This window comes from Scomber scombrus, chromosome 21, assembly GCF_963691925.1.
Source record: "Scomber scombrus chromosome 21, fScoSco1.1, whole genome shotgun sequence".
Lineage (NCBI taxonomy): Eukaryota > Metazoa > Chordata > Actinopteri > Scombriformes > Scombridae > Scomber > Scomber scombrus.
Genome location: NC_084990.1, coordinates 16,941,651 through 16,968,353, shown reverse-complemented (window position 1 = coordinate 16,968,353; position 26,703 = coordinate 16,941,651). Strand labels below are relative to the sequence as shown.

General features: G+C 39.7%; 1 protein-coding gene across 1 annotated transcript; it reads right to left on the bottom strand.

Annotated features, from left to right (window-relative positions):
- Positions 1-2,927: 2,927 nt before the first annotated feature.
- Positions 2,928-25,941, bottom strand: lhpp (phospholysine phosphohistidine inorganic pyrophosphate phosphatase). The gene is made up of 7 exons (XM_062442985.1): positions 25,794-25,941; positions 25,398-25,585; positions 24,469-24,622; positions 24,031-24,094; positions 23,827-23,919; positions 22,061-22,152; positions 2,928-3,703 (listed from the first exon to the last, which is right to left on the bottom strand). The coding sequence occupies exons 1-7, from the start codon at positions 25,922-25,924 to the stop codon at positions 3,607-3,609; spliced, it is 819 nt and encodes a 272-aa protein (XP_062298969.1). The 5' UTR covers positions 25,925-25,941; the 3' UTR covers positions 2,928-3,606.
- Positions 25,942-26,703: the final 762 nt, after the last annotated feature.

The window sequence follows — 26,703 nt, the reverse complement described above, 5'->3', positions numbered from 1 at the left end:
GCAGAGTACAGACTGCTCTGTGTAGTAAATGAGGCACATCTCAGATTGCTTGTAAAGACTGAGAGAGGAATGGGGTGGGGTCTGGGGTAACAGAGGGAGAGGGAGGAAATTCAGGCCTGGCCTCCAAACCCAACGAGTTCTGAAGTTTCAGACCCCTCCCATGCAACATTGTGCTGTTGGCACTCCTGCCCACATGGGAAGGAGAGTGATGAAATGCGGGGAAACCATGTGGCTTGGCGAGTAAGAGCAAGCAGCCTCCACATGGACCAGAGCTCCACACACAGAAGGGCGGGGGACAAATAACTGGCTGCTGTCAAAACAAGCACATGTTTCCATGGATAACGGTGCATTTAGAGCTGCAGGTGTGCGGCGTTGTCTGGTCAGCTGACACAGTATTTCCTGTCAAACAGGAAGAGCCAAATGAGCAGAGATGAAAGTTCAAGGTAACACACAGCTGGCAGTTGTTAAGGTGGGTAAATGCAGGTGCGTTACAAGAGCAGCAGTGTGCGTGTGTGTATGTAAGTGGAGCCTAACCCAAATAGATGACATAAAAAGGTATATGAATGTCGGCTCAGAGCCTCACTGCAGCAGCGTATGTGTACTTAGCATAGATGTAGAATGATCTTGAGGGGCCTCATTTCTAAAAATGTCTATGCTAGATTTCACTTCATAATCATTTCAGCATATATGATGAAACAAAGATGCATCTCATTGACACATTTTAAATAAAAGTATATCACTACTTTGTCATGGATTTGGTTTCAAACGTGCAAATGAGGCCCCTAGGAGAGTCTTGGCGTTGGATGCTTGAGATTAGGTGGGCCACATTTAACACAGCCACATTCTCCTCTTCTTCCTGATAGACACATGCTACAGAGCTTTGGGTCCCTGAGGTGTCAATCAGCATAAAATGAAAATGAGATCATCAGCTTAATGACCTGAGGTTGTAGAAGGAGAGGAGGAAGGCAAGGGTGGGGATACTCTGGTAGACAGTCATTATTGTGTTCTGGTATGACTTGCAGAGGAAGATACTCAAAGATAAATGTCTAACTGAAGTATGCCACAAATCATATGTAATTGGCAATGACTTTTGTAAGATGTTTGGAAAATGAGAGAGGAGCTCACAACTTTAATGGTTTGATTGTAATTATTTGTTTAGTCTGTAAAATGTCAGAAAAACAAGGGCAAATAGCAAATGCAAGTTCCCAGAACCCACGGCCCTGTAATCCAAATTGCTTATTTTGTTTGAGCAAACAGTGAAACACCTTAAGGGAGTCAGTTAATAATGATTTGAAATAGAGAAAAACAGAAAAATAAAGATTTCTATGAATTTTCAGTTGATTGACTGATCGATTGAGAATCTAACCTTTTACTTGAGAGTAAATACACCTAATGTATTTCTAAAGTGAGGTTAACTGCAATCGTGTAACACTTTATGACAAACACAATTCTGATGCAAAAAAGTACAAAGGTGACAAACTGATGTGCCAATCACCTCCAAGTGGAAAATCACAACAGCTTTAATCAGTCAAGGATTTGAGTATTAGGTGTGTCGATATTGTCCTGCAGCAGTGAGGTCATACATGCCCGGACATGTCCAATGAAATGAGGTCATCTCTGTTATTTGAAAGGTAATCTTGCTTTGCAGTCTAAGAAAATCAATGTGCTGCACTTCAGGAGGAATATATCACTGTTTACTTATCATGGCAGCCTGAGGAGGTAAACTGCAGCTAATTTGTAACTTGTGTGAAATGGGTGCATGACCTCGGGGAAGCATTTTGCATTTAACACAGAGTGAGGATGAACCTGCCAAAGGGAGGTGGTGAAAACTCAATCCTGGAGTTTTCAAAGTAAAACAGAGTCACTCTGCAGCGTTTTGGTGGTTTTAGGGATTCGAAAACGCCGAACTAGGCTCGAGGCTGGGTGTAAACGAGGCAAAAGTTATGTGTTATGAGAAAAATATGTATTGGTGTGAATTGGAGAACAAAAAAAATAGTTAAAGCCAAGTGAATTCATTGGAGAGTAGTCAAATACAGGTTTAATGGCTCCATTCAAGGCCAACACACAGTTACATATTGGACAAAACATTGAGTCAAACAATGTGTAAGCTGTTAGAAAACTGGGTACCAGATGCTAGTACTTTGCCGTGTGCATTAATATTTATTTCCCAATCAGAAGAAGGAGTGGTACTCCCAGATCGGACAGTTTCATAATACTTCGTAGCATTTCATTACCTTTAATTGCCCAATAACATTCACGCTTGTGTCAGCTAATGGTGAAGTGAACCAGAAAGACCTCAATGAATCACTTGGCAATGGGCTTTTGTTCTTGCTGAATCTATTTGGTACATTGAAACCTCGGGGGCAGCAATGGAGAATCGTTTGTTTTACGCCCCACTTCCAGAGGCCTCAATGATCCAGCTGGCACACTGCAGTCCAATAACCAATTTTTTTCCCCCCTCATCATTTTATTTAAAATCACTGTAGATACTGCTGTGATTGTTAATGAGTAGCAGTTAATGATGTAACACTGGCAGGACATTTGCCAGCAGGAGCTTACTGTGACACAAATAAAGATAAGCAGCTGTAGATTTGCGATGCTTCACTCCAATGATGGAGAGCTCATTTCATTTTTGTTTACAGAGGGGGAAATGTGAGCTTGAGCACCAGCGTAATTCATCACACTCGGCTGGGTTCTGCATTTATCATCTCTCAGACCAGCTCACTTCCCATTTCCAACGATTTTGTTTTTGTAAAACAAAAGCTGCTCCGATATGAATTCCAGTTTAAACCAGAGCCAAGGCTAAATTTTCCCCAGAGTTCTGAGACCTTGAGCCCTTGTGAAAATAAAAAAGTTCAGTGACAATGACTCACATTTGCAAAACAAATTGACAAATGTAAGAAGACAAATGCTTTCAACAAACCAAACACAACTAAAATAGCTTTATTCATAATATATTAAAGTCAAATGCTTGACTTCTGTCCTCACTACATTAATAAGGCTTTGTTTAAAAGGGATTATATTACCTTCATATGAGAGTTTACTCACATCCATTAAAATACACTACACCACATTTCAATTGTGCATTTCCAGTTAGATCATCTTCATGCACAGTAGCTCCTCAAATAATCTGACTGTGTAACATTAGCAGGGGGTATGAACACAGTGTTACTTATCCCTTCTAACTGTCAGTCAGCAGCTGGTTACAGACACATTAATGTCAGCTTGAGGTATCTTATCTATGCCAATCATGTACCGACAAATTCACAGTGCAGCTCTACAGTGTTCGAGACTCTCTTGCAGATGTTGGTAGCAGTTCTGCAATTTTCATTCTAGTTTGTTTTACACTATGTGGAGCACCAGATGGGTGGGTGTTTTCCATATTTGGCAGTACAATTAGTTGTGACAGTTACAGGATATACAGTGTTTGGACACTATTTCAGTATACAGTATATTTGTACTGTTTTGACATGTTACTTCAATTTCCTCAATGCAGTACACCCTTCCCACAGGAAACAACTACATGGAAATACTACTAGGCACCAGTCTGTATCACCTAGGGTTACAGTAAATGTGTCAGAGGTTCCACTGTCTGCTGCCTTGTTCTCAGTGCCTCCTCTGATTAAGGATCATGTCCACAGCCTGGGACAGGTTGTTTACAGTGCCGTCAGCCGTCACTGTTGGGTGCCTCTCATCACTGGGCCTGCGGGAGGAGAAGCAAAAGCATACGCTTTAGGACAAGTAGCACAGGTACAAACAGGAACAGAACACCAGCCACACATGGGTTGGTAAACGAGAAAGGCCAGCAGCTTGATGCTATCAGAACAGAGCAGTACATGATGGTCTAAGAGTACTCAGGAAAGTGTGAACATAACTGAGCAGAATTACTTTACAGGCTTGTCTTGTTTAGCTTAAGGGCAAAGCTTTGATAATAAATAGGCTCTATGTCCTCTCCGAATGAACATAAAAGCTCACTTATGATCAACAGAGTATGCATCATACAAAAAAAAAGGTTTTCCAGTATATTTTTGCTGCATTTCTATCTCTAGGCTTAAAAAGGTGTCTGTACAGCTGCTTGCCAAAAGCCCCTACAGGGTAGTGCATGTTTTTTGTCTCTATCACCAGCTGTCACACAGTGTTCCAGACTTTTCTAATATATCTGTAGGCAACTAAAACTGATGAACGGGGGGAACATTAACGAGAACTGCTAATGCCAAAAATACCCCATTCTAAAAATAAATGCACAAGAATAATGTGGGTGACTAAGGCCAGTGGTGTACAACCTGGGTATTGGGACTCAGAAAAGAACCATTAGAAAGCTACTGTGGTTCTAATACGTTTTACAATGCATCTGCTACTCACAGTTATTATTTTTTACTGACATCCACCACTCAGGATGAATTGCAGTTCCTTTGGATATCCCCTGACTTTTCAGTTTTTCAATGCAAAACTACTTGCATATAGTGGTAATTAGCAAATGTTAGCATGCCAATATGCTAAACTAAGATGATCTACATGGTCAACATCTGCATGTTTGCATTGTCGTTGTGAACATGTTAGCATGCTGATGTTAGCATTTAGCTCAAAGTACCACTGTGTCTGAGTACAGACTCACATACTACCATGGCTGAAGACTTAACTCTGTTTCTTGTTGAATGTTAGGACATTTTGCCTCTTCAGGTATCAGAATATTATTCAAACAATCTGAGATGTCTGAGGGACAAAGTTGCTCTTTGCTTTAACTACTCATGGCTCAAAGACATAAATATGATGAGGGGTTCCCAGCAGACAATTTTTCTTGTCAAGCCATGATGTGTATTGTAATTGGTGCTATTCATTGGGGATGGTTTATGAGATATACGGTTTCAAGTATAAATTATCAAGTGAACTGTATTTCTACACAATTAAAAAAATAAAATCAAAACAAAAACATTGGACACAAGCCAAAAACATCACGGACCACTGACCAAGGCTTCTTCGTGGAAAATCTGTAGGAGGCATTAGACAGACTTGCCTATGTGCCCCCTTGCTGCTGCCATTGTTTGGCTCAGGGCCCAGTGATGTATGCAGATATGGCTGTTTAATCAGCTGGTAGGGGAAATGTGATCCATTTGGCATGGCACTAGGCCCAGGACGGCATGCAGGACCCTTTTCCTCCCCATCACATCAAAAGACGGTGACACCCCCTTCATTCATCTACAGGACTGCCCAGAACTTCTGCTCATTTATGAAGTGGTGCCTATAGATCCCCCCCTCCCTGGCTGTCTTGACCAGGCTCTGTGTGCTGCCTCTGTTCCCCAGTCACGGGTTGGAGCGCCAGATGGGGAGGCTTTGTCTGGTCCAGGGTGTGCAGCACACACCACCATTAATCCTGCCCTCTGAGAGCTTGCAGAGGGCTATGGCAAATATTTGTGCGCCGCCCAAGTGTAGCGACAGAAAGAAGAGGCCGGGGGGGGGGGGGTCTGGAGAGGTGTTGAATACTGAAGCCACGGTGAATACGGAGCAGCGGTGCCATGTGTTTACGCATGTCTGTCAGCCTCCGGCTCTTGTGTTATGTGAGCTGGTCTGCTAATGGTCGGGGTGTTATGTCTCTTGTGCTGGATTGCTCTTGCACTCTTTTCTTACCGAGGGCTGATTGGGTTCACACACACGCACATACTGGCACAAATACACAAGCAAGTTAGCCGCATGGTTCTTATGTTTCAAGCACTGAATCCAACAGCATCGACCACAGTGTCCCTCCAACCTGATGCTCCTTTAAATCTCCTGTGGCCTTTTACTTTTTATATATGCAAGCATGCATGCATGTGTGTATTTCTTTTGCTGCTTTCCTCCCATTGCCATGAATAATGAAGGAGTAACCAGGTCAATGTGACCATGCAAAATTCAGCACAATGCAGCTAGTGTTACAGATGAGGTAATGTGCGGCCTACTGCGTGTCCTTCAGGTCAATGCAATATCAATACACGTGAAGAGATAGGTTTGGTCCCCGGGTCTGATTGACACTGCACAGCCTTCAAATGGTGATGAGGTCAGCTATGAGCTAGGAGGTGGGAAGCAGCCAAGAAATGAGTTCAACACAGCTGCCACCACGTTGAAAGACCTAACAACATCACCGGAAAATGTGTAAATTATCCCAAGTATTGGGACGTGTGGGATAAGGGAAATGTAGATGGATTTTGGGTAGAGATGAAACAGTAAGTTGAGTCCTCGTTTCACCATATGACAGAAGTAAATCAACATCGTTTTTGGCATGACACTTCATGTGAAGTAATCTCAAATGTTACGCCATGTACTTTAAAAACAGGTACATACACCTCTAATCCCCTATAAAAGCTATGGCATGACAGTGGATTAAACAGTTGTGCAAACTGGACACGAGAATATGGGTATTACATTTATACTGCTCAGGCAATATAAGATTATTTGGCTTAGAGTGTCCTATGGACAGATATATAACATGATACTTAGCTCTATAAAATATTGAGATACATTTTTATAAGGACACACTGTGCCCCCATTAAATGAAAGTGGATATGAATGACTCATACAGAAAGTGTACTTATGTGAGAGTCAGCTGTGTGTCAAAGATAAGAGGATGATGAGGTATGGTACAGAAATAAAGTGGTTCAATATTAGAGCTTCTACTCATTTGTTTTGCTCAGGTTAATCCAGTTCATTGTCAAGGTAGCTGACCGTAGGGTGAAAGGCATTACAACCTTCCCATCAGTTAATACTTACACACTACTACACATTAGCACATACACACAGACACACATGTGCTCACAAAAGGAAGCAAAAGTGTCATATAAGCTCAATTTAGATTTACACTTCTCTCTTAACCTCTTCAACTTTGCTGAGTATGCTTTTCACTTGACATGGTACAGGTAAAGCAGATAAGGCATACATGAGGGCAGAGAAGCCAACCGTAAAATGTAGTTTAGGTCTAAAAATATGTGACAAGCAGAGCAGCTTTTGGGAAACCAGGCATCAGTCTTCTTCCCTGCAGCTGGATTTCAACACAAATAAATATCCTGTTTACAGGAAACCTTGAAGCTTTGAAATGATTTGAATGCCTTTGACATTGTAGATCATCAACTTGGTGTAGACAACATACTGTAAACTCCTAATGAGAAATGTCTATTACAAAGATGAGTCCTATAAGACTGAGGTTAGCATTTGTGAGCAATGAAAGAGTTGTGGCAATCAAAACTGTGAGGTTTAAAAGTAATAAGCAACAAGTAACCAAAAAGCTTGAAAGAAGCCAAATCACCCTAAACTGCAAACTGGTTATGATAAAAGTGAAAGTATTTAAAATGTGAAAAGAAAGTGTGTTGAAATTCACCACTACATATGCAAAACAGACCAACTGCATAAAAAAAGAGGAACGGGGGTACAAAGTGTTATCCAACATGGACATATGCACAGCTGATAAATTCAAGTAGGTGTGAAAACTACTTTAAAGCTTGAATCTTATTCATCATGTGTTTTGTGTTTTTAAGGTTCGTCAAATTATTTCATCTTTGTAAAATCCTCTGCTCCAAATAAATAAAAACTGTAAGTATTTGGTACTAGGTGCATTACCTGGGTTTGCAGTGGGGAACCACATTTATTAGAGCTACGACAACAGTGAAAGGAAAAGAAACAACCGGCTAGAGAGATGGAAAAACACTCCAGCCAGTTCATTGTGAAGAACTGCATTTTTCATACCAGACAAGTAAAGGCACCATCAGGCAAAACACTGTCTTCTCACACTCAGGAATACGATATAACCATAACCTGAAGCAGAACACAGCCTGACGATGACTACAGCCTTTATGTTCAGCCAAGCAATGTAGGCGACATAAGATACTAACACAAGACAAAAGGTTTCTCCCCTCTCCCTGGGGGAAAAGGGAAGGTAAGGTAAAGTTATGTACAAGGAAGGTGTGTAACTGTTTGTGTTTTCTGCTGCTCTGTGACGTTGCAGGAATCTTAGCCTGAAGGGTGTAATCACAGTTTGACTCACTCTGTTACAAATAAAAGGTCACGGGAGAGATTGATGGTGTATCAGGATCCTCAGAGAGAGAGTTCAAGAGAAAGAGAGGAGCCAGTTGAGATGTTCCAGCCTGGTTTTATCATCATCATCATCTGCAGGTTTCCTCTCTTTTCTCTTCTACCTGATATTTACAGAACCCAAACAAGACATAGATAACACCCTTGAAATAATACAGCTGCAGTCTCTTATGAAAAACAGCCCAACTGAACTGTGGAAACCACCATGTTACGTGTATGTTATGGCAACAGAAATGACAGATGCTACGCTGCAGCCTTCACATCCTCTGCTGAGTTTGTGACCATGCAGCAGCCGTTATCACTTTACTGTATAAAGGCTGTATAATGTAGAGTCATGATCTGCAAACAGCTGCGGTATGGTTTTCGCACTTTACACAGATCAACGGTTCTTTCCAATCGAGAAGGACACAAAAGGGGATTCCCTTGTCGCAACACAAAAAGCCACTTGATTTTTTTCCATCCTGTAGCTCTGAAAGCCTCCAGTGAGAAACAGAGAAAGAGTATCCTGAACTGTCAAACCACCCACTGGAAACTTTCTGCTTTTCCCAACCACAAACACATCCGAAGCTAAACAAACATGACATAAACCATAAATCTTCACTTTCTGTCTCAGAGACATTCAAAAAGGACCATAGTAGTGTTTTTGCAGGTTAAACTAGAATAGAACAGGAAGTCATTTTTATCATGTAGCTTTTGCTTTCCATTCAATAATTTACTGGAAATTAAACATGGCCTTCACTGAATTAGAAGAGATTTGTTAGGGGAGCTAAAAACCAGTCAATACAACATCATATATATTTGTCGCGCTTTGTTTAACAGATTAGTTAGAAATAATGCAGGGGGTAATAGTCAAAGCAGAAACAGCCACAATGATGATGTTTGATGATGAGCTGCAGATGACCAGCACACCTCCAACAGGTAAATGACTTATTTTACTTTGCTGTGCTGTGTAATGGAAAAACACTCAAACGGTTTGCTAAAATATGCACAACCACTTATGAGGTTCAAAAGAGTAACTTTACACTACATCTTTTATGGAGAAAAAGTATTGCTACACTAGCAGGTATACATCTGATCCCAGCTACTGTAGGTGGGATCAGATGTGGTTTGTTCCACTACCAGCTGTGATGTACATTAAATGCATACATTACACCCCTGTGATGCTGTACAGGGTGTATAAAGAGAGGCGTTTGTGCACTGCGAGGGTCTAAAGATAGATAGTGTCTTATGCTGTACAGATTGTAAAGTAAATGTGCGATTTGAGTTATTGGGCTATATAAATAACATTGATTGGACTTATGGAAAAAGCATGGTGTCACAACTAGTTGGCATTAAGAGCAGGATTATTAGACTGGATGCAGTTACTCTTTAATGGTGACTGTGACAGATACCACAATTTGTATGCTGTTTATGAGTTATTTTCATGCAGTAGATTTCATGTTGTATAGAAATAAAGGAGAACCAATGGCTGTCTGGGAAAAATACATTGAAAAAATACAGCAACAAGATTTGCATAATGGTTAGCTGTAAAATTATAAAATTGCGGGTGCGTCTTTAAAGCTCTATATGATTGATGAACTTGGCTCAAAAGTGGTGCACTGGATGATGGTGTGTTGCCACAACTGAAATTGATGATACACAATAATCACATGTCTGCTGCACGTTACGATTACTTGAGAAACATGAATTGGTAAAACAATCATTATTATCACTGACATTCATATATGAAATATTAGTGTGCTACACACAGATTCCAATAGTTAACAATACGTTTAGCTAAATGCTTTGGTAAAATCTGTTGAAGTTGACTACAATACATATTTCACTTTTAAGAAGCACAAACAATTTCACCTCATAAGAATAATAAATCCTGTTTATCTGACAAAATTAATAGAATGGTCAACTTTATCCATCACTTCACAGCTGTCATGTCAGTGTTGTGCTCAATAAGCAGAGCTCCATGTGACCCAGATCTAACCACACTCTTTTCATCAGCATGTTATTATTAGCAGTGCTGCTGATGACTTGCTGAGGCTTCGTTTGTGTACGTCTGTGTGTGTGTGTGTGTGTGTGCTATATCTCACTGTGTATGAGTGTTTTGTTCTCACTAAGGGACTGCTGAGTCACCTGCTTCTGGTACAGAAGATGCAGATACACGTGCAACAACACACAAACACACACACACAAACCATTACGAGAAAAAATTGCTCTAGCAGAAACCAGGCAAGGGCCCAATTCCCCCCCAGCAAAGCAGCCTGTCTGTTGGTAATTGCAAGAGGGATTGGATCCCCATTGAAACAGCTAAGGGCCTGTGTTCATGTATTTAAGAGGCAGTGCTATGTTTCAGCCTGCCATCTGTGGGCTTTAGCTCTCTGATTCTCTGCTACTCTCACTCCTGTTTCTTTCTCTTTCTCTCTCACGGATGGAAAAGTACCGTCGTAGGGCTCGGTGGCCAAGATCCGGCCGGCTCCTTTTGTCTCACCGTGGGAGTCTAGTCTCACTGTGAAAAAAGCTCTGGTTAATTATTAATATCTCATTGACTTATAACGCACGGCAGGCTTTAGAGGAGCCTGCAGGCAGGGGAAGCTGTCACCCGGGGGTGGTGACGGATGGTAGGCCGGGATCGGGCATCCAGCAGAGTCTCATCGAGCTCTTTAACCTCTTTGTGCAGCTACTGACAAATCCATCTTGGATCTGGAGTCCATTACATTCTGATTTCACTTCTTATATAAACAGAATATTTCAAAATTTGCTTGAAGAAACACTGCAAGATCTTGCCGATACAGATGGAAACCAGCCCCACTTTACCCTTTTTACTCTCCAAAATTTTAGTTTGTTATCCCTTGCACAGATTGATTACTGGGTAACTTGGGAATACACAAGTTTAAGGAGAACTCCGCTGACAACCAATGTTTTTGTTATCAAATACTAACCTCGTCAACCAAATTGGCAGAATTAAACAGAATCGTTTAATATCTACATTTCAATATTGGCCTTTATTTGTAATTTGTTATGGTTAAAGTCTGGTTAGGTTTAGTCACAAAAACCATTTGGTAAGGGTTAGGGAAAGATCATGGTTTGGGTTTAAATAAAACAAAAACGGCTGCAAATGTTTTGATGTCTCACTATAAAAACACCCGGTTTTGTCGATTGAAACAGGAAGTGGACAGTGGTCTCGAACAGCACTCTTTTATCCAACGTTCCATCTAACTTAGTTTCTAGCCAACCACCAAACCCCTCCTCCACTTAATAAGGTCAACTCAGATAGACAGAATTTGAAGTACATCATATTAAAAGGTTATATGTATTATAGATATGTTGATATGATACGAATTAAACATAATGAAACGTAGAGATTCAACATATCCACATAGCGAAGCGTACAATGTCGATGTTTTATTCTGGCAACGGGGCCGACCTCCTGTAGGCTTGAAAGGTGTTGGAGCTTGCTTTGTCGCAAAATGTAGCAGTTCTGGTCAGCTTGGATTAACAGTAGTTACAATGGAAAACCATTTCTCTCAACATTTCAAACTACTGCTCAAGCACAATTCCCTTTTCCACAGTACATTTGTATGCTCAGTTTATTATAAATACTGACATTTTTGCCAGCAGATGACAAAATCTGAGCTGCTGTTTATCACTACTGCAATTGGCTGGTTATCTTTGTTGCATGCAACTGCATTTATTAGTATCCATCACAAATTATAAATGTTAAAAAGTATAAATATGGATATGAACTGTACTTTGCAGTATTTTGGCAAAACTTTGTGTTGGCAACAGAGGGAGAAATTGGCAATAGAGATAATCCTGAAAAAGTTTTGGCATTGTTTTGCCATGACTATGTGTCACCATTGGAATCAGTTGAAACTATTTTAATCCAAACTGCCATCCTCTGTGAAAGTGCAATCAAACAAGCCTACAGGCAGTAAGGCTTGGATACTCCAAAGTCATGTTTTCACTAATAATCTATGAAAAGCATAAACATGTAAATGTAAATGTAATGTTAGGAACAGGGACGCGAGGGAAAAAATGACAAAGCAGTGTTGGGTCTATAGCCAATACTGCTGGCTGGATGAGGAAATCATTCCCAGAATTGATTGTGTTTACATTCCCCTCAAAGCTGCTGATTTCAATACATGGGAAGGGGATGAAAACATAGATTCATATCTAAGTTAATTAGTGTGACTGCATGGAGTTGTTGTAAATGCTTCTCTTGACCACAACTCTTAAGTAATCCAGGATATAAAGTATTATGCTTGTGCATTTTGAAGTCTACTAATTTGTAAAATAAATAAATAAATAAATTAAAAAAAAGGAAGAAAGAAAGAAAAAAAGAAAATAATAATAATTGACATTCCTGAGGCACTGTATAAAGTGAAGAAACAAAGCTGAATAACTCAACAGCCTCTGGATACAAAAGGATAATGTGTGAACATTTAGCCAGGAAGGACATCTCCAACCAACAAAACACAGCTTTCATGTGTTATATATTAAAAAGAAGGGAAATCCAGCAATGGAAATAAAACCCTTATGCAACATGTATTTTCCCATTTTATTCAATGCATTCATATAAATATCCTGCCAAGGCCCTTGTGCTGACTGACGTGCTGAAAGAGATACAGAGGACTGCGAGAGGCGGATCAGAGATTATTGGACAAGATTTAAATGGGTGATTGATCCAATGAATGGCAACTAAGATGAGTACACTTTAACCAGTGAGATGTTATGCTACTATGACAACATGAAGAACACATCTCTAGAATATGTTATTCATTTTCTTTTATCCATGCACTAGATTTTGTTTTCGGACTTTTGGTTCCAAATCCTGCTCCTGCTCTTTCGCATATTCATTATATTTTATATACTTCAGTGCTTATTTATTATAATGTAAAATGTTATCAGCACTCTTGTATTTCTTGCCAGTATCCTGTTTTCACATGCATGGCCACTTACAATATATTGTTGAATTAAGTTTTGTAAAACACAATGAGTACATGGATTTATATACACTGATGATTATGTACACACAGTATGTGTATTGTGGCATCTTTCTATTGCTCTGGGCCTGAAGTATTTTATCTTGGGAACAGCAACACACCAGATACTGTTTACTGAACCTTGCTGTTTGCCACAGAACAAACAAAATCCAACAGGTCACAATGCTCTTGATTTCAGTTCCTCTGATGATCTGGGGGGGACCTGAGCATAAAAGAGGGTCCCTGTGGATTCTGCTTCAGTTCAAAGGACTTATTGTGCACATAGTATGATTCTCTGGATCAGTGTTAAGGCTTTTTGCGGTGGCACAGTGGAAAACAGACCTCAGTGACACATTTAGAAAAACTGCAGCTGTAGGGTTTACAAGCATTTAAGCTCACTGCCTCGGTGGAGAACTGTGAAATGAAATAACTTCACTTCCTTCCCCCCACACTGACAAAACTAATGCTCTAACTGTGGTTAACAGGACAGGGCGTGGGACGGTGCTGTTGTACTAGACACTGTAAAATGACTGCATTCTTGACTACAGAGAAAAAAAGGCTCACAAAAGGTCAAGGCAGAGCAAGAACACAGAGAAACTGCAACTCAAGTATAACCTGCTCAGGCACAGTTGCACATTGAAACCAGTGCCATGAAAGTGTGCTCCAAAAACAGTGGTATTATCATGGGTGAGATCGCCTGGATGCTACATACAAACAAGGTCTTGAAATAGAGTAAGTTACATAACATACGTTCCAGACTATCACTCTCTGTCTGATGGGCACATACCTGAAACCATGTACATTATCACAGCCATTGAGGCTATGAGACACTAGTGGAGGACTGAAAGATAAGCTAGGTTGAAATACAGTATGTACTTGAGAGGCAACCTGGGGACAGTGTTCAGCTTATGAAAGGAGATTAAGCTGCAACCACAGCCATGCGCTGAATACACCGTCACCCTGTCAAGGTCCGATATCACGGACCTGAAGAGGACAAAGCCCATGCATAAACCTAACACTACTATGCTGTGTTCGCTCTAATGGCTGTTTGCTTCACAACAACGGGGATCTGATAGGTTGTTTATGTGAGAGGGGGGGGAGCGTCACCTTTCTGTGGACACACACGATACAGAAAAATGTTCACACGTTTCTATGAAGCCTTCTTTCAACCTGTGTTTATTCATGGTGAAGCGCTGTGAACTCTAAAATAACTAAAGAGGTGATATCCACAACAAGCCAATTTTGAAATGTTGCAGAGCAGTTTGAGCTCCTGTAGAGGTCATATTAAAGAAATAATGTACAGTGCATTCAAGATTTATGTGCAGTTTTCAGAAGTAGCGGAGCCTAATATGGACGATCTTCTCACTGTGGGAGCTGCCTCTCACTCTTATACCGTTTGGGCTGATGGGCCATTTTCTTTCCTAATGAGCAGTCCTTTCTTGTATTCGTTGTACTGATAATGGCTGTATTTGCATGACTTCATTATGGGAACCAGTGGAAATCTGTTCTTGAAATCCCTACTAATCACAAGTTATGCCGTCACCCAATCGTCTCATTCTTGCCCGTGCTGAGCTGTGGATACTGGCAACTGATTCCTCTGGACCTGGTTTAAACTTGACCAACAAGGACAGTTTTACATCATTCATTAGTACCAGGAGATATTAAAAGGGACGTACCCCTCTCCCTCTACTGTCAATAGCATTTTTGAGAACTACCCCATCTAATATCATGTCTATAAAAAGGCTCATGTAGCAGGTCATATTTATCGCCATCACTATGGCATCAAACCACATCCTTTTGACTCTCATTTCACATCCGTCTCAGACCTGCTGGTTCTGATGACTCTGATTGCAAGAGTAGCAGTTACAGTGATAGCTATGAGCATTTGCATACCAACCATCTGGTGAGAACTGTGTGTTCTACCTCACTGCTGTCCACAATACTGCATGTGTGCATGTGTTTTTGCATTTGTATAACAGCTTCTTTGATAAGGTATGTGTTAACCACCGTACGTGACGCTGCATGTTGCACAGTTTCACAGCAGTCATGAGATGAGATGAAAAAAATAAATAAATAAAGGGTTATGGCAACATAGGGCTGTAATGATGATTATGTACCAGAAAATGAAAATGTTGGATGGATGAAAAATGGAGACAAGATTTATTCCAGCTATTCTTAGATTCTTACCACAGTTACCACCGTTAAGACCATAATTGTGAGCACCAGAGTGGGAAAAACTGTTCTTGTAAGCCTTATAGTTGTAAATTGTAGATTTCTGACAGCTACAATATCTCCCAGTTTGCAAAATAAACAACTGAAAAGTTTATTAATCAGAGACAAAATGGCTGCAAATACTCCATTGCTGGCAGTTACATCAAAATAAAAATAATATGAACATTAATATAATCAATTTGGCTAATTTAAAAAGGAGCTACTGTTTGTTTGTTTCTTCCTTGACTTTGTGGACATAATGACTATCCACAAATGTGTAACACGATATCAAACAGTCAGTTTAGGCACAGTTCACATTATGTGGTGTGCCTGCAAAGCTTCGAATGAAGGCATTTTGGAATAAAGGTGAGGTTTTCATGTTCTGGCAACATGGCATGACTGCAGCATTACACTAACCATAGCAAGTTCTCTAGCATGTTTCTAAATTGTGTGAACTTGGAGTAGCAGTGCAAGTGCATCTCACTGAGCATAGGGGAAAAAACTGAAGGAAAACTAATCAGCATGATCATCACATGGCTACTGACCCCCCCACAATGCTCACTTCCTGTCCAGTCCCTAAGTGACAGCCACAGACAGAAAGGGCATGATCCAGGGTGTGGTTTAGGCAAACTAGTTCATAGTTTGTACCATCAGAGAGTAGTTCTCTCTGGAGAGGTATAATCTGGCTCAGCCTACTCGGAAAACAGTTTCCCCAACACTCACATTAGCAGTCAAGCGTTGGCCACAGGGAGAGGTTTACAATGTAAACCATTTTGAAGATGGTTACTGCTGTGTGAAAATGTTTGCTGTGTGCTCTCTGCCAGATTCCAACGGGAAACCAGTAAGGGCTTCCTCGAACTCACTGGCCATCATCTACGATACCTATCAATATTATCTGACACATCATTACACAATTTTCCATTTATTAGAAATACAAATGTCAATATAGAGGTCGTATATTTAAATCAAATGCTTGAAATCCAACTTCAAAGATGATCACAGAGACACAAGACCAAATGGTTCAGAATGTAATACTGTCAGCTAACTGGCAGTAGCAATTAAACTGGTTTACACATAGTGCATGAAGGAACAGCATGATGTTAACCTGCTTGTCTGAAGCTTCAAAGCTGCTCAGTTCTGTGCCAATGCAGTTCCTTGAAGATAAGAGAACAGAAACAAGAACACAGGACCAGTCAGTTCTGAGGCCACAGACCGCGGTTGATGACTATGGAAAAAGACAACATGCAAGACTGAGCCGCAGAACAAAGAAGAAGCACCCTTGCAATTTGACTGCTCGGTATAATTACCAATACCACTTCTATATACCTTCCAAAAAACACAGCAATCATTCGTTTTATATTAACAATGGATCAAATCACTATGTGTAATATAAAATGGATTGTTCATAGTGACGGACTGAGGGAGGACAACCTCTGCTTCATGGAGCATTTTGGTTGTATAACATACGTTTGGTTTTACAGCCCACAACATTCACACGTTTCATTAACCTCATTACCACATGCAACAGGCAGCTATTTTCATCAAAAAAGCTATGATAAACCCACTGTTGCACACTAGCTTCTCAGCACTAAACGGTTGACACGTTAGCAACCAGCTGGTGAACATACTATAGTGCTGTAGTACTGTACTGTACTGCATTTTAGTGCCTAAAAAGCTGGATTTCCCTTAGGAGTTTACATTTGTCATGTGGTTAAAAACTCCTGACTCCAAATTAGTGCTAATGCTGCTCTTTGTCAGCTAGATGTGTAACAATTTTGCTTCATCAGAATAAAATGTTGTGCTTACAGCTTGTTCCACTGCCTGAGGTGGCCAAATGTATTAATAAAGCTTTGATCCAAAATTTGACTTACTATAAACACGATTCTACAAAAACCTCCCATCTTCATTTTCTGTGTTTAATTCCATCAGCAGTCCAAGACCAGTATAAATGAAGACATATCTGATTGATACTGACAGATACACGACAGTTTTCAATCCAACTGGTATTCAAGTACTGAGATTTTATATGCAACTCTATTGCTATGACTACCATTCAATACATAACGACAGAGCTGAGAGTGTGTGCAGAGTTTGGACGAGAGCTCAGTGTCGGAAGATTGTTCCCATGCAGCTGATCAACATCAGCAGTCAGAGCTCCATACTGCAAGTCTAATTTCCAACCATTTCTTGGTGCAGGCCCCTCTTTGGAAACCTGTTCTACATTAAAGAGCAAAGGGATCTCCGGCTCCCCTGAGGAAACAGTGCTAACTTTTGCTCATTATTCTGAACAAGGGAAGGTTGACTGCAAGCAGAACACTCCCTTATTACAGTTACCCCTATATAACGCCTATACTGTAGTCTCAACAGCAATAATTGGTACTCACTGTAATATGACTTTGCTTGGTCCACACTTTTGAATTTGAACTTCGGGAGCCATCAGAGTAACATAACATAAGCACAATTGTGTACAGTGCATCATGTGAAAAAGTACTGCAAGCATATACATGTAAAAATCTTCTTACATGAGTAGGACAACAGACATCCATTAACCCGAACTAGACACCCTGATATTAAGTACATCTCTTTTTAGAAAAACAAAGAAGGTAAAACTGACAGTAGAAAAATGCAAAGGGGAAAAAAAGCCAACTTTTAAATCAGGCTTAGAGATTTTAAGCTCCAATGGGATAGTAAGTACTAAGTATGTCAAGTCAAAATCCTTTAAATACAGGTTGATATGATTAGATTTGTCTATGATTTGTATCTTTTTCCTTTCCTGTCTTGTCACCAGACCTGGGGTATTTGAAGCAGTCTTTTCTCCAAGCCTGATGGGAACTGGAGGCCTGCGCAGCATCTGGTTGACTTGGAAACAGCTGTGTTTTCGCAGATCTGACTGAGGGTTTATAGCTGCTCCCAGCAAGCTTGGGTTCGCGGGTCCTGTTTGGCTAAACAATGTTAAATCTCACGTCTCCCCCTCACTCACGGTCCCACAGAAACGTTACTGTTACTGTCACTGCTTCTCTTCTTGTTCTTGGGGAAAGGACAGTGTCTAATAAATCAGGAGAAGGATCTGGAATAATATGAGGTGTCTAATGAGTAAATGACTCAATGATTCCAATTTGATGCACAAGTTTTATTACTTGTTATAGTCTGTGATTCAGAGGCAATGTTTCCCCTGTTACAACTCATACACAAACACGATCCATCAGTTACTCAAAGCAGGTAACGCAATCTCGTACTACCCTTAAAAAATTCATACAGTGTGACTACAAGTACAAACCTAAAAGACTGACAAAAACTGCCAATGATGATGTACCTGATGTCCTCATAATAGTACTTTGGGCTTGATAAACACTACAGGGCCATTTAACTGTACTGTGCTGAAAAAAAATGGAATTTGTTATGCAATAACTCTACATGCGCTATGCTTTCATATGTGTGTATATACATGCGTTTCACTATATAAACTCCATTCAGCTATCAGTCCATAAATCTAGACCCCCACAGCTGAAACACAACACGTCATGTAACATAATACTTATTCCACATATGTTCTTTTGCGAGACACAGGCCTCTATTCTAACCAGTTGCTCTTTCCTCTGGAGAAAACAATTCCCTGGAAGAGCAGTGATATCATTCAATCAGCCTCATTCTGTGTTTAGTTGACTATCTCAGACACTGTCCATAGTGTCTGCACGCTGGAGCTGAACTGAGCTGCTGGGAGAAAATTGTGAAGTCACATAAACAAGATGGATTCTGTTCAGTCTGCTGGGAATCCACATTAGACGAAGTTCAGTCCCCCATACTTGTGCTGACTGAAACGAGGCAAACTGTTGGCTTCGAGGACACAAATAACAGCATACGTCCAGGGTACAAACAAATGCACATACATGCCAGCAACATACACAAAAGCGCACATGGGAGTGCACATACACTCCCACACAGGCCTACTGTCACACACATGAGAATAAGAGACAGAGAACAGGTTTTACACTGGGTGACTGTGCTCTTTACGTCAGGGTTAGAGCTGACTGATGCTCAAGAACATTACTCAGCCTTCTCTGATCACATGACCAAAACTTCCATTCTAGTCCACAGCAGTAGAGCAGGTCAAAGAGTGTGATACAGACTAATCATTGATTCAGAGCCAAACCAAGTGGTAGCAATATTACGAAAGAGAGGTTTCAAGTCCCACACAGCAGAGGTGGAAAATAATAAAGTTTATTCTGTTGTATGAAGTAGTCTTCTTAAGTACCATTTTGAGGTACGTATACTATGAGTATTTCTATTTTACACAACTTTACACTTCAACTCTACTAAATTCTAGAGAGAAATATTGCACCTTTTACTCCACTAAATGTATAGGTGCAAGTACTAGTTATTGGGTTTTTACATGCTGCACAAATCCGGATAATATGATGCAATGCAATATGTTAATATACCTTTAAATTACAAAGCAGTATACACCAGCAGTTTGTAGTAGAAGATGAGTTTAATGGAACACCATCAGGACCAGGTACAACATTAAAATGCAGCTTATAACTTGAATAATTTATGACAATTGTAAATGAGTAGATTTTGCTGATAGTACTTGGGATGATTATCTAAATGTGAATGTGAATGCAAGACTTTATGTAAAAAAATACATAGTATTTTGTGAATACTTTCATTACTGCTTTACAGTAATTGTTGCTGTGCTTGAGATGAGAAAATTAAAAAGTGGTTGTCAAGACCATAAAGATTCCCCTTTCATTTCCAGTAAGATTTAAGTACACTTAAGACTATATAAGATAGTATTATATACAGAAACACCATGAAAAACACCATTAACTGTATGACTATGAACGTATATTATCATGTATGGTATACTGTATGTGATATAATGTGCAGTTCCATAAAAGCTTCCCCTCTAACTCCCAGTCACCATTCTCTTTTCTTCTAGCCATAAGTACCACATATTTCTTCTAAAATAATCAACCATATGTTTCTGTAATTACACCATAAGAAAGGCGCCCCAGCAATCTCCAGATACGAGATCATAAATCCTTCGGTGACTACGACCTTGTGGCCGACTAACATTCAACATGTGGAGAGAATAAAGCTATTTTCAGTGGATTCTCAATCAAATAAACAAATCTGGAGTGCTGAAAAATGAGCTGGTAGGCTTACAGGAAGCCTTTGCCTATGGTGGAAACTTAAGTCACAATTCTGGTGTAAGGGCGCCCTCTCCTGACATAAAGGGGAATAGATTGTTTCCCCTGATTTCACTACATGGTCTGAGACAAACTAAACTAACTATAAATATATATGAAATCTGGCTATTTCTTTCTCTATTTCTTAACAAATATATTACATGGATTTTCTCTCAAAAGAGCTAAACTTTCTCTAAAAACAAATATTTAAATAATGATATGAAGTATGACTTATGTGACACATTATCCTCTAAGGCAGCAGTCTTTACATGCCATCACTTCAGATGGGCAGTTATTGATGCGGTTAACATCTTCGACTCCCCCTCCTCCTACTACAGACCCATTTTTGTCTTTAATGGGGGGGCAAGGGATCTTTAGGGGGGGATTTCAGGTCACCAGTATATGCCGCATGGAAGTGATATACATCATTTGAAAGCTGGAAAGCTGAAGATTAATCTGAGATGCAGCTCATCACTATTTGGCAAGCTTTTCTAGTGATAAATCTGTTGGTTTGGCGCCTATTTAAATGTTTTTATTTTTAAAGTGTTCCAACAATATGATGGAAGTATATGATGGTCATTCCTATGCTCAATTATCTCATAAGTTGCTGCAGTAATATTTGGGCTGATTATTATTCAAAAATTAAACAATTTTTGACCACTTGAGAATTGATAAAAATTGTCAAAAATAGCTCCAAAATACCACATTAGGACACCAAGACTTTAAGAAACATGGCAGAAACATTCATGCTGTGATTTGGTATCAAAACCTTTTGACATTTGGAAATTGTTTTTCTGCAACTGGATAGCGAGCACTTCTGTTCTGGAAATTGCCCAGAAACCCCCTTATTGTAGATATACCTAGGAACGTCATTTATCTCCTGAATGCCCTAGGTTTTAGTTTGTGTTTGTGTGTTTTCATGAGGCTGTGATGATCATAGAGGTCATTATATGTCAATTTATACTGTGAGGTCAAGTTTCAAATAATGGTCTCAATGAAACGGCCACTATAGGGCCTAACATCATAACACATTGGGCTCATTGTATCCACAAAAGTGTCAGCTTTCCAGTCATATACTGTAGACTGTTAAGGGGCCACAGAATGCAAAATTGTTCCAATACACCTTTTGTAAAATAGGCGAAAATAACACATTTATACTGCATGAAAACATTTGCATGGTTTTTGCCTAAAACTACGTGGGATTAGCACAAAGTAGGCACATCTGAAAAGGGGAGACTTGTGGGTCCTCATAGAACCTTTTTTCATTCAGATATCTTGAGGTGAGCAGTCAAGGGACCCTTTTGAAAATGGCGAAGTCAATTTTTCTGACTCGACAAGCTACCATGACATGGTACCAATGAATGCCTTATGTCTTTTCATATGATGCCAGAATCTTCACACTCGCTTCAAAACTGAGCCTGCCACAGCTTCTGAAAGACCGTAATCTTAGCCGAGGATAATGGTGTCCTTGGAGGTGGGGGGGTTAAGAGGTTAAAGGATAGTTTACTAACAAGTATGGCAACCTGCTGCCCAGTGGCGGCCAATAAGGAGTCATGTTCAGGTTTGAGTAGACAGACACAAGGAAGCTGTAGTTCACTGAGAGCAATGTGGATTCAGGACATCACTGACCTGTATTTGCCAGTTCTGACTTGTACACCTTTCATTCCACAGTGTTTGGCCCCACCTACATCGTTCACCAGGTCGTCCCCGATCATCAGTGCCTGCAAATGAGGAGGTAGAAGAAAAAGAAGCAGAGAACACTATAGTTTAGTTGAGGAATTTTTCAGATAATCTTGTGCGGACAGATTTTTAAAAAATGCTTCAGAATTGAAAGAACCACATTATCTTCTTGTATCACTTGTAAATGTGTTTGAATTGGTTAGGGGATACATACTGTGGGACATAAACCCTTGTTTGCTAAAGGGGTTGAGATTTGGTTGGCCATAAAATAAACATGTTGTTTGTGTAAAGGGTCAAAGTTGGCATAGGAAGTTCATTTGTGGTATGTGGAGGAAGAAGACTTACTTCTCCATTGGTGGTAATCTACCAGCTTTATCAGTTGGTGACACCAGTATATGATGTGGTTGCATAGTTTAAAAAAAAAAAAGTGATATACATCTTCAATCTTCAATTCTTCGTCTTTCTTAACATTTCAGTCTGCCCTTCTTTCACCTCATGTTTCTTTTTAAAGCTGCTCAGCTATCCTCTCCATTGAACTGGAGCTTGTTGTTATAAAGACAGTTTTTATTTTTTTTTATTTTTTTTTACAAAGAAATGTTAACAAGTGGCAGACAGGACTAAGAAATGACCAACTATATAAGAATAAGAACAAAGCGTTATCAGAGACTTATAGTAAACTTGAGTGATTAAAAATGAACTCAACAGGCTGAATTATTCATGGTAAGCTGCAAGACTGAATGCAGGAAGGTTACTGACATGATGAGAAGGCAAGTTAGCGCTCCATCTCAACACTGTACCACACAATTGAAAAGAAGCATTCACCAAATATTTATACACAAAACACAAACTAGTTTTAAGCAAACAGTGTGTTTTCTTTCAGTGTGGCTGTGTCATGTAAGAATAAGAGGAAGATAAGGACTGACTCCTCAGAGTGAGTGTGCCAACCCTCTAATTGGGGTCTAGCCAGCTGTGTGTGATAGCACTCAGACCTCAGATTAGATAGATTAGAAGATATTCTCAAGTGTTTTGGTAGAGGAATTAAATGAATGATATTACTCTGCAGAAGGGAGTAGATTCATTTTGATTATAAATAAAGTGACTCAATGAACAAGAAATTCCAACTTCGAGAAAAAAACTCATCTCTGCATGAAAGCTCGGCAGCAGATGTAGCTGAGGATATATCCATGTCTCAGGGAAAGGAAGGAAATCCCAAGAATGGAGTGAGGCTTAGACTGAGATGAACCCGTCACTCTTGAAGTGACAACTGCCTAGTTCAAAAATAGATGAGCTTAGAGATACTGTGGTGATGGAATGGATTCCATAGTCTCAGGATACACTGAGATGTGCAGGGAAAGACATTAAAACAAATGTTCTGTCACCTGCTAGGGAAATAAAGATTGGAACATTGAAAATGCAAGAGCATGCAACCTAACAGGAACTGTTTCAGCATTCTTCTCTGATAGTTTTCAACACAACAGAGACTTTATTATTAACAGTTTTTCTGTTCCAGCTGCTGGTGGCTAAATACATCAAGCTAACAACAGGGTGGTGTGTCCATGTCTAGGAGAGTAGGAAAGTGGGAGGAAAACAAACTAATATCTTGAAAGAGTAAAAGCTAGCAGAATTGAAAATAAACTGTACAAAATACTCTACAGTCAGTCAAGAACTTCAGAGCCTGTATTCAAGATACATACAGTACACCTTTTGTTACATACCTCATGTGGTTGAAGACCCATATCATTGAGAACACTTTTGAAAAATGTTGAGGATGGTTTTCCAATAACTTCAGCCTCCAAATCACAGGCATACTGGGGGAAGAATAAGTTAACAATAATAAGTGATTGTTCACTTGGCTTGTGCACAATTGCAGTTATCAATTCTTAATCAATATATCAATGCAAATTATGTACCTACTGTACCTCAAGAGCCTTCATGTAAACTCCTACATCTAATTTTAAACCATCCGTCTCCTTGTAGTACCTCCTATGAAGAAAGAACATCAACACAAATATTTTGTCTTGTTCTCTGAATACATTTTACATGTCATGTTCATTACTTGTATCTACTTGTCAATGTAGTTTAGTCAAATAATGTATAATGCCTGATTAAGCAGTCAGGGGTATTCTTTTTGCATAGGATTCAAATGCAGTCAGATAATGCTGTCACCTGTCAGGTAGATTTATGATGGCACAGCCTGATACCCATAAGTCAAAACATCATTTAACATTAGTACTGAACTTCCATAGGAATGCTCACCAAACTTTTAACAATTTCACCTATATAACAATAACAAGCAGTATAAACAACACAGGAATTACTTTTACTTTACTTGCAGGACAAAGAGAGTATCTTCTTACCCTTGGCCAAGAGAGAACAGCACTGGTTTCTCCAGACCTATAAGGACCCTGAATGCATCATTCAGGTTCTGGTAGGAAAAATTTCCGGCTGCGTCTCCAATGACCACACAGTTTGGATTGGTCTTGTCAACACTGTCAAACTCGGGGAGAACTCCTGCAGAAGGGTAAGCACACAGTTCATAATACATTACTAAAAAATGTCAAAGAGATCAGAGTTAATACTTTTTATGGATGTATCATTTAAAGGAATAGTCTGGTGATGTGCTGTAGTTTTCTATTGTCAATAAATCTCATGAAAAGTCAAGCAGTCTATTGACTGTATAGTCCAAGCTATTCCTCTGTTTCATAGACATCCATTGTTGTCCAAACTATTAAAAACTCACCAACAAGCCACAATAATGTGCTGGGTGACAAGTTGCTTTATTACAATGAACACAGGAACTGCAGTTTATTTTCAGTCCATCGCACATACTCCTTCCTGCTGTCGGAAATACTCACTTGTGCACCAAATCTGCACCTGAAAATAGCCTCAAATTAATTATTTACTTATGTTTAAATAATGTTTGCTAATCGAATCACACTATAGTCCCCAGATTAGTTTTTATTATGTTAGTGTTGAGAGATGGAATATCACATTGTTGGTTTCAGTCTTTGGTGGACAATAAAAAAAATAAAGAATATCACCAGTAATGTAAAATATTTTACACACACGTCTGCTGTGTCACAGAGCAAAGGGTTTACAAAGGGTTTTATACATTTCTAGTTTGTCGATCATAGAAATTTAGTCAGTTTCTGTACATGCATTCCTGGAACATATTAAATTAAGTGAATGTCTGCATAAAATCATCAGCCATCCTACGTAATATTTTTAGATGCACTGTTGCATGTAGATACTGATGATAACCCAGGGATATTATCCAAAGCATTACCATCGTACACCAGCAGGTGAGGCCGCAAGCCTCTCTCCTTGAGAACAGCTACGGCTGCAGGTGCAGGAGAGAAGACCTCAGATACAGAGATGTCAAAGCCCAGTCTTTGCAGCTTGGCAACAAACTTTTCTCTTGAGGCCTGTGTCTCATTGGTGCAGAATCTCAGCTGCAGGTCAGATGCCTTGAGCCTTTTAAAAAATAAATCAGGGGGTCATATAAGACTGTCAGGGGATGGAGCCCACAGTTTATGGCAACACAGTAAGGCTGAAATATTTACATTGCGAGTTACACGGCAAAACCGAGTGCATGCATTTTGCTCTATGGTATGGGCTGTCATGAAAACTGAACATACAACAAGCTCAAATATCGCACTTTCTCGCTCAATTTATCACTCACTTTTTCACAGCTTCAATCGACCCAGCAATAGCAACCCCGTCGCCCTCACCGCTGTCATACAAAACGCCACACATGTCCAATATAACACCTTTCAAACTCTTTGAGCAGCCCGGCCAGCCCGAGTCGGCCATGACGACGTGGTATGTTCACAGCGCATGCGCGTAATATGAGGCAACGTCTGTCAAGGATTTCATTATTTCAGCTCGTATAAAGTTAGTTACGTAGTTGTGTAATACTTAAAGGCGTGGTTGTAATGAAATCCAGCAGTTTAATGAGCTTGCTTTTTTCCAATAAAACGCACACTCGAGTTATGAAACTGATGACTATGTGTTGGGAAGGTTACTTTGGAAATGTAATATAGGTTACAGTTTACGTTACCCAATTTAAAATGCAATAGCCTAAGTAATGTAACTATTTCAATTACTTCATCAGAGTAATGTCACTTATTACATTTGGATCAAGATCATTTCTTATAAAGTAGGATTTATCTCACATTTGAAAATGTATTCATTAGTTCATGTAGATTTTGGAATAAAAAATAAAGATATTTTATTAAAAAAGTCAAAAGTCTGGCATGGGATTAATATGTACTGTACACCATTTAAAAAAATCTTCAGATGTAACCCCCTTTGTAGTCATCAACATGTTCATGAAGCTGCAATTTAATTACACATTTTTTCTCAGTAACTCGGAATACAGTTACATTGACAAATAATAGTTAGAATAACAGTGTGACTGATGCCTAGACAGTGGCTGTTTATTGTATGATGATTTGTGCTTTTTTATGACTGACAAGTGACAATGGTATTTAAAAGGATGATTTGGAGATCAATACAGGTTTTATGTTAAAGTCTGTCTCAAATAACGTCGCCCTCCTGTTAGAAATATCTTCCCGTTACACCACATCCGC

Coding starts and splice junctions, on each gene's coding strand:
- lhpp (XM_062442985.1), bottom strand. CDS start 25,924: ATGGCCGACTCGGGCTGGCCGGGCTGCTCAAAGAGTTTGAAAGGTGTT. Junction 24,095..24,468: donor CTGTTCTCTCTTGGCCAAGG/GTAAGAAGATAC, acceptor CTTTCTTCATAG/GAGGTACTACAAGGAGACGG. Junction 3,704..22,060: donor GTCAGAACTGGCAAATACAG/GTCAGTGATGTC, acceptor CTCCTCCCGCAG/GCCCAGTGATGAGAGGCACC.